Source organism: Biomphalaria glabrata, chromosome 14, assembly GCF_947242115.1.
Source record: "Biomphalaria glabrata chromosome 14, xgBioGlab47.1, whole genome shotgun sequence".
Taxonomy (NCBI): domain Eukaryota; kingdom Metazoa; phylum Mollusca; class Gastropoda; family Planorbidae; genus Biomphalaria; species Biomphalaria glabrata.
In genome coordinates, this window is record NC_074724.1 from 12586600 (window position 1) to 12595767 (window position 9168).

Consider the following 9168-nt stretch of genomic DNA (forward strand, 5'->3'; position numbering starts at 1 on the left):
TTTAACTTTTTTTTCAGAAGTATTTATTTTTATGAAAAATTGTTAATTTAACTCCATACCATTACATATGTGTCAATGTTATATGAAGTCTATTAATATCAATGCCCCACTAAGTAGTGCTAAAATGGTATTTTTTATTACTTTTTAAAAAATCTATACTTTTATTTAAAAATCATAATGACCTGCATTACTTCACCCTCCTATAGGCAAAATAATATAAAGAAAATATAAATTCACATTCAAACAATGAGTAGAAGGCTAAGGGATAGTTTTTGAACAATAAATATGAACATTAGAATAAGATGGCTTTGGTGTGGTAGACAGTAGCTAAAGATGTTTTATCTCGGTCAATGACATTACACCTTTTTGTTAAATAATACAATAGAAAGTATATCTTTTGGGGTATATGCATACATGTAGGCAACAAAGGATAGTGCGTAACAAATTCATATGCTGCATTACTTAATTGATTCATGTGACTCTTGAATTGTATCAAAAAGATATTATACTAAATTGCATTCAATAAATTAAAATAAAACAACATTTTCAACATTGAATATGCAAGCATTGGTACATCGAACACTAAGTGACTACCTACAAACATAAAACATCACTGGTATAATACTTTTATCAAAATGTGACAATAAGATAAAGACTTGGCACAAGAAGATATAAATTTAAAAAACTAAACAAAATACTTTCACTGTACTGTAAGGCATATTTTATACCTTGTATATTCATTCAATTTTTCAATTCAACCTTGCCTTTCTACCTTCTCTTCCCCAAAATAGTAAAAATGAGCAAAATACTTTCATAGTATTGAAGGGAGTGTCTTTTTTTTTTCAAATATGGAGAATCTAAGAAGTATTTTAAAATGTAGAAAAGTTGGACAATAAAAGTTTTAAACAGGACAAAGTTGGACAATATAAGTTTTAAACAGGACCTGATTTAAAGGAAGCAGGCAGGGCTACTGCCCATGGACTTCCACAAGTGAGGGTGTCCTCCACAATTATGACAGGTGAGAAACTTTTACTTTTTTTTTTTTTTAAATGTTTATTTTCAAATTTTTACCAACAATACTTAAATCTTATGACTGGCAACACTGTCATAGTTAGGAAGTGTCCGTCAACCAAGGACCTTACCTTTAACAAACTAAAAAATATGCATTTTTTTTACTTACTAAAATATGTATATTAATTTTATTTAAAAAAAGGGAAATGAGATTGAATTTACAAGCACTCTATTACTTCAAATATTTATAATTTATATATATAAATGGATGTGGCAAAATATGTAGGTCAGAGCTGGGGCTGCATAGCCATGGGAAATACTGCATTCCTCATTAATCTTCAGTCTTCAGACAAGCTTTATTATATATATATATATGTGTGTGTGACAGGCTTCTAGATATAAGTATTATTAATAATAGTAGATTTTTATTAAAGCTTTTGAAAAATCCTGCCTGGGGCCTCCACTTACCATAAATTGGTCCTGGTTTTGTAGAAAAAACAATATGATATTATCATGAATCGATATTGTGACCTCATTCTACTTCTTTCTAGAAAAGGTCAGGTCAAAAGAAGTTCACAGAGTAAGCATGCATTAATTAGAAGTAACCAATCAGAGTATGAAGTCGGAGAAAAGGAATGAACATCAGATTCTAGAAGATCATAGGTAATAGAAATACTTAGAATAGAAGTTTCTAAGATTCTAGAGAAGACAATTTTAAAAAGTATAAATTGAAGAAAAGTTAATTAGCCAGGGAAAACACAATCATGAACATTAAATAGTCACAAAATTAGGCACTAAAAACAGTAATCATCACAATATTACATTGCTGCCAAACGTAGCAGCATGTAAAGAAAAAGTAGATCTCAGATTAGCTTTTGTTGGTCATAGCAAATTGGTTAGAGAAAAAAATTAAGACAGTGCTCAATATAGTCAGTTCCGGTAAATTCAGGTAGATTCATAGACTTCTACCATTTAAATCTTTGCTGTGCCAAATAGCACACCAAACAAAGGTGACTAATGCAAGTTTTGGCCACTAAAAGCCAAAATGGCCTTAGAGGAGTAAATCAAGACTTCTAAATAAGGTTAAAGCCTACTTATTTTCAGAAAAGATGGGAATTTCTGTATAGGGCTCACAAACCGCTTGTCAACACAGAAAGGTTGTATCTACAGCACCCTTTCAGATGACTAAATTAAATGTTATCTTACAATGAATGAACTATCACAAAACAATCATCAATAAAATAAAATATTTTACAAACATAAGGCAATTTTTAGTTTCAGAAACAGATTGAAAACAAAAAACATTAGTATGTTTCATTACTATGTAACAATAAATGAAATGTACATCTTAGTTACAGGTATGATTTATGTAAATGTGCAAGTCAAGAATTCAATACATCATTTTATGATAGGCTCTACCCAAAACCTGTATTAACTAATTGACAACGTTTAAAAATGAAGAGAAATGACTAAATCAACCACAACTCAAACGGATCTCATAAGGAAAAAAGATTTGACATTACAATAATTTCATCTAACATAGAGACACACTTACAGCCACATGCATGCTCACATTATATTAGGTCACTGTGGTCTAAAATTGGTTGTGTCATAGTTGTTGAGGGTTTTGCCTTAAATGAATGGCATTCATGAGATCATCATTAGGCCTGAGAATAATAAATAAAATAAATGCTCTCTATTCAAAATAGCTATGAAAATTATAAACAAATGTAAATTAAAAAAAAAAAGTAAGTACTGAATGAGAAAAGTAAACCAAATAAATATTGAAATATTTAAGTCATTCATTGATTTGTTTTTTTTTTAGTTCTTGATATGTTTTTGAGTGCTTGTTTAATTTTTATTTCACCAAATTTTGAATAAAATAAAATGATTATTTTTTCTGCCTAGAAAACTGCAAGTAACCACATTCAGCAGTTTGAATGTACATTTTGTTTTTTTATAGTTATAATGTTTTGTTAGGTGTAATGCACAAAAGACAATTTCCTTACGGACAATAAAGATTATTATTATTATCAGAGTTTCATGCACCATTAAAGTGCTAAGTATTTTACTTGAGCAGAATGTTTGATCTAAGATTAGGAAGATCTAGTTCACCTTTTCTCATCTACCTGCTAAAGAGTTTCCTCTTGTTTAGCAGACCTATTGATCAGATTTAAGACCTACCCAACTTAGGTGAACCCTACTAATGAAAAAATTCATGATGAGTCAGTCCCAAATATTGATGACATGGTAGATTAATAATGAAAGAGTTAACTTTAAGTCTTATAAGATGGCAAAAATTTATTGCCAAGTTTGCTTTAATAAAAATAAAAATCATTAGTTTTAGGACTGAAATTTAATGTAACAAACTGAATAAAAAAGACAAGCTTAATATATTCAACACCTGATTTATTGGTTATTATTGACTAGTAACAATCTAATCATTACCTATACTGACTATTGGTTATAATATATGTGTATGTGTAAATATTTTGTTGATGTAATGTTTAATAAATTAATGATATGTTAAGATGGCTATTAGATTTAATTTATATTTTTACTTTTCTTTTTTTTCATTTTCCTTAACCCATTCACTTAATTTCTAAACAAACAAACAAAATATTTTGTTATATAATTAATGTAATACAAAACAATGTATAACAATATAGGCCAATCTTATTGCATTGTACTGCATCATGAGTCTAAAATTAACAACAAATTTTATCCTAATTGTAGCTATTGGACTAATTATAGGTGCCTGACATTTCTTTTGTTCATTACTATATTATTAAATACTTTAATTAATGATCTATGTGAAAGAAAGAGAGCAACAAAGAGAGAGAAATAAAAAGAGGGGAAAGAAACAGAAAGAGAATAAATGAGGAAAAACCAAAAGAGAGAAAAGAAACAGAGAAACAAAGAAAGAGAAAAGAAACAAAGAAAGAAAAAAGAGAGAAAAGATCAAACAGAAATAAATAAATAGAGACGAATAGAGAACAGAAAGAAATAGAAAGAAAAAAAATGAAAGAGAAACAAAGAAAGAGAAAAGAAAAAAAAGAAAAGAAACAGAAAAAAGAAACTTAGAAACAATAAGGGAATTGAAACAGAAAGAGAAAGTAAGAAAAAGTAAAAAAAAACGAAAAAAAAAAAAAGGAAACTGAGATGAATAAAATAAAGAAAAGAGAGAAATAAAAGAGAGAGTGTAACTCACATTCTGGGTCGCAGTAAAATGTTATGTAGTCTCCATAAATTCTCAGCCAACTCTTGATTATCTTCAAGAACTATTTGTTGATTGTTTTCACACACAGCAACAACTTCAATGTTTTCAAGGTTAACGGCATGTTGATTTAAGCAGTCAACTTTTAACTGATACAAATAAAACGACGAAGTAATCATTTTTTAGTCGACTGATATTAAGTAAGTGTTAAAATCAGCAACTTTTTATATTTCTAAAATACCAATATCTAAGAATTTAATAATCATTTTATTAAACTTTCCAACCAAGTTCAAACAGCATTAAATATTCTGAATGGCGTTGGAACAAAAATCTTTAAACATTTTACCATTAAAGATTGAATACATATATTTTCTCTTCTTAACTATTTTTTTTTTGAATCCACTTTTTCCACAACATTTCTGATCTCTGTACTATTAGTCTACTGTTGACAGGTCACTCTGTGAACTGCAGAAACCAGTCAATCTTTTTTACCAGCCATAGATTTTTATATCTAAAGCAATACAAGTTTAATTGTTAGATTTTAACAAGTCAATAAATTCTTAACTTTTTGTTTATTTATAAAGAAATTGACTTACTTCTCCAGCAGTTTGAATTTCGTATGCTCGACTATTAACAATATTTCCATTTGGAAGAGTCACATTGATTTCTCTACCCACCTCTGGATTGGCCTCTGAAAAATATTTATCTTTTCAAAAAAATAAACTTCAACAAAAGCAACTTTTCATACTTTGACAACAACAAATGTTTTGAATAAATTGTGAATAACCTAGAGAATAGACAATTAGTTGACCACATTTTCTAAAGAAGAAGGCAATGAAAAAGCAGACATACTGGCCAAAGATGGAAGAACAAACAAACAAATGAAAATCCTTGTCTACCCAGAAGAAATGATGAAAATAATAGGGTGTAGAATAAATGAGAATTGAACCAGCTCACATTCCAATTAAAAGAAAAAAGACCCCTATTATGACAGATGCAAAATTTTTTTTTACTCAGAACCAAACACAACAGAATGAGACAACATAAAGCTAAAATTTGAGACAAGCAAAACTTGCCCTTATGGAGCATCACCAGAGAATGCTGACCAAGTTCTTCAAAGCTGCATACTTTATCAAGAGGCCCAAACAAGGCTGTGGCTCCAAAACCCTGATATAGAAAAAAAGCTATACAGAGAACTGCCTGATCTGTAAACCACTGCGCAGTTCATTTCAGACATAGGATTACTGATCTGAACATTTCGACATGAAAAATGATAAAAAAGATGAAGATGTAGATGATGTAGTTGAGACAGTTAAATTACCGGGGGTAATTTAAAAAACTTTACTTTGTTAGTGTGGTGATTCAAACTAAAGCCTCTAAAACTATATTATCACAACAGAAAATATAAACAATCAAGAAAGACACTATGTCAATGTAACTTAAATATATTCCTGGCTGCCTGGTTGTGTGGTATTCACTTTGGACTGTTGTCTCAATAGTCCTGTGTTTGAACTATTTGCCCGCCGCCATACCCTGGCATCGTATGGGAGGTTTGGGCTAAGATGTAATAATCTTAAATTCTGAAGGAACACCCAAAATATGAAAAACAAAAAATATTTGATTTTTTTATTTATTATTAACAAGACAAGTTTAAGATTTAAGAGAAAGAAAACATATGTATATTATCAATTTTGTTACCACAAAACTTTAATTTATATCAGTACTAAAATAAGATTTTAACAATCAAATGTTAAAATTAAAATATAAAAGGTTCTGCTTTCACAACCTTGCTTACATCAAATAAAAATGTTTAAATTATATATTGAAATATTTTTGGTAAAGAACTCAAAATATTGTCTTTAATGTCATACCTGGAACTACACCATCTAAGTTGCTTCTAGTAGAGTTGTCGCTGCTTGAATCATTCAGAGTACTTTTGCAGCAACCCATTGATCTATAGTATGTATAGGATCTTTTGTCAATGAATGTCTGTAATTTATAAGATAGTATTTTTGCATTGCATATACAGGTAAAAATCAAGTTTGACAAATTAATAAATATGCATACAAGTTCTGGTTGGTTTAGCTATCTGGAGCTACATCAAAACGCAGCCCTACTCAACAATATATAGCCTATAAGGCTGCATATATCAGCTTCATCTTTTCATTCTTGTTTATTGTAATTTGTCACATGTCAATGAATTTTATGAATGAAAGACAAAAAAGAAAAGAAAACAATGCAACTTAAATTTTGATTCATCTGCTCTATCAAAATAAGGGCCATTAGCCAACAGGGCAACATAAAAAAAAGAGCAAGAAAAAATATTTTTTTTTTAAACAAAGCTTATACGAAGTGTAATTGTATCAATTTGTTTGGATCATTCATGTAATTAAATCAGTAATAGATCTAGACCAACAACAATAAATCTGCGATTAGAACTATTTTTACCGATTGTTTTGTTTAGCGTTATTTCATGCTTTTAGCTTTCTCAATACGCTATGATCCTATCAAATGGATAGACAGGGGAGGGAAAGAAATGGATATCTGGGTGAATTTTACAATAATCAAGTTTTAAAAGTATTTACAAAAATAAAAAGGGGCAACAACCTGAATTCGAAATCATGCCTCATCAAGCCAGTACATTAACCACTCTGTTAGTGAGGTGCTTATGACTATAGAGGATTGTACAGTGATGTTTGTTTCAAACGTTTTTTAAAGCAGTGATCTATAAAGCTTATACCACCACTTTAGTCAAGTATAATTTCTTTCCCTTGTTCAAACTAGATAATTAATTTCCAATAGTTAATTATTTTTATTGATTCTTAAGCTGTCAGGTTAAAGAAATAATTGTGCAATATTTCACCTTAATCCGATATTGGGTGTAGGAGAAATAATTGTACTGTACAAGCTTTTTACCAGACAGACAGATTGAGTGAGTTAATATATAAGCTTTGTAAAAACAATTATTGGAAGTTAAAATTTGAAAGCTAGATTTTTAATTAATAATTATTAAAGCTTTTTCAATTTGATGAATGAAACTGTGCTTTAGAATATTTCCTTAGACAATGATTTCATCTTTACAAAATAAAATATATATAAGCCCGGCCCAGTTGATCTATTATAATTTGTCTGACTAGTAGTATATTAGTATATAGATCTAGATCTCGATTGATTAATTAACAGTGACTGCGCCCGCCAGTGGGTATCAACAAATTGAAACATTAAAAATTTGAAATAAATCCAAATTTAAATCACTAGATTTAGTCTAGTCTAATTTATGTACACCTACTCATCTGATCTATATAGAAACACAAACTACAATATTGAATATATAATAATAATTATATATACTATAGTTAAGTATAGTTAATATAGACTCTAAGACAAGTACTAAAATAGATTAACTATGTAAGAGTATGCATGTCTATTAACTAGATTCTAGTATAGAGTAATAGAGTGTAGTAGATTTATATCATATTCTAATCATTTAGGTCTAATCGGTTTTAATCTAAATAATGAGGTTATGAGTAGATCTATTTAATTTATAAAAATATAGATTTCTAAACCTCTTGCTCTTCGGTGACTCTTCACTGACTTCAGAAAAGTTCGAAGTTCTACTCTCTAACTCTCTAGACTCTAGATCTAGATCTATAGTCTCTAGAGAGTCTAGACCAAGAATAATCAATTTAATTATCAAGATCTAGTGACGCTCATGCCATTTTGTGTTGTCTGTTGATACATAACGTTTAACCCACAGGTCTAGAAGTTAGGATTTATATTCTCGATCTATATCTAGACCTTGTCTACAGTCTACTAGATTTAAATCTATCTCTATAATTACTAATAGATCTAATCTACCTCTAAAAATTCTCAAGTCTGGGGTTACTTTATTTTAGGAAAACGGGATTTTCCCAAAACACCGATTCACTGAATCCAAGGCTCGTAATCTGGGGAAAACCCCAGATAAACAAATTAAAAATACTTTTTAAAAATAAGAGAGATAGATAAGATAACTTTATTGATACAAACAAATGGAAATTCAATTGAAAACCTCAGCGTAACTACTGTACAATAACAATATAGATGCACGATATACATGCACATACGAACAACATTCACACACGAAAAAAACACATAGACACTCATAACCAGCGCCTGATATTACCTAGACTTCTATAATCCTATATACTCCTTGATGATGACGCAGAATGTTAATTTTTAATGTTGGTCATCCAGGGTCTATTATTACTGAATGTTTTTAAGTTTCTTCTTTGATATAATTATGTTTTCACAGAACTGGATGTAAGAATTAACAGTTGTGTTAAGTTCATCTGTCTGGGCAGTTGTTTACATACATGTCCCAACACTGGCGGATCCAGGGGGGGGGGGGGGGGCGGTAGGGGCGATCGCCCCCCCCCCCCCCACTCGGCCGACCCCCCCCCCCCCCCCGGGGGGGGCGGACGAATTTTAGTATAGAATTCACACAATTTGTATACAAATTTATTACTTAATAATATATACTAATTATTTATATTTCAGCCTATTTTTTTATTATTTCGCCCCCTCCTCTAGTATGTTGACCGATTTGGTGGGGTCGGGAGGGGGCAATGGTATCAATCCCGCCCCCCCCCCCACACACTTTCGAGTGGGGGGGGGGCGGTCCAATTTATTTGTAGAAATCACAGCTTGCTAACAGAATCAATTAAATATCTATATGATTAAATCTTGTTATTGATATTTTAACCGATCTTTATATTATGTCGTTCCCTGTTTACCGTTTGGGGGTAGGAGGGGGCGAATACCTCTACTGCCCTTCCCACCTAAACCATTTGAGGGGGGGGCGGTCCTACTTTTATGGAGAAATTATAGTTTGTGAACAAAATTAGTTGAATTAATCTATAAATTTTATATTATGTCGCTCCCTTACTGGTATTTTGGCC

General features: G+C 30.5%; 1 protein-coding gene across 3 annotated transcripts; it reads right to left on the reverse strand.

Annotated features, from left to right (window-relative positions):
• LOC106073885 (uncharacterized) lies at positions 1-8177 on the reverse strand. 3 transcript variants are annotated; one of them, XM_013234548.2, is made up of 5 exons: positions 8087-8177; positions 6100-6217; positions 4825-4919; positions 4223-4377; positions 1-2678 (listed from the first exon to the last, which is right to left on the reverse strand). In XM_013234548.2, exons 2-5 carry the CDS (start codon positions 6176-6178, stop codon positions 2621-2623), a joined length of 387 nt encoding a protein of 128 aa, XP_013090002.1. In that variant the 5' UTR covers positions 6179-6217; positions 8087-8177; the 3' UTR covers positions 1-2620. The 3 variants fall into 3 exon arrangements, with proteins under 3 accessions (XP_013090002.1, XP_055866645.1, XP_055866643.1); XM_056010670.1 differs by lacking the exon at positions 8087-8177 and adding an exon at positions 7795-8080 and having other exon boundaries at positions 6100-6182; XM_056010668.1 differs by lacking the exon at positions 8087-8177 and adding an exon at positions 7795-8080.
• Positions 8178-9168: the final 991 nt, after the last annotated feature.

Bases quoted from the DNA above. Each gene is read 5' to 3' on its own strand.
- LOC106073885 (XM_013234548.2), bottom strand. From the start codon at position 6,178: ATGGGTTGCTGCAAAAGTACTCTGAATGATTCAAGCAGCGACAACTCT. The intron at 4,920-6,099 runs GTATGACATTAA...AATATTTTTCAG, and splicing joins CTTAGATGGTGTAGTTCCAG to AGGCCAATCCAGAGGTGGGT. The intron at 4,378-4,824 runs GTAAGTCAATTT...TATTTGTATCAG, and splicing joins AAATTCAAACTGCTGGAGAA to TTAAAAGTTGACTGCTTAAA.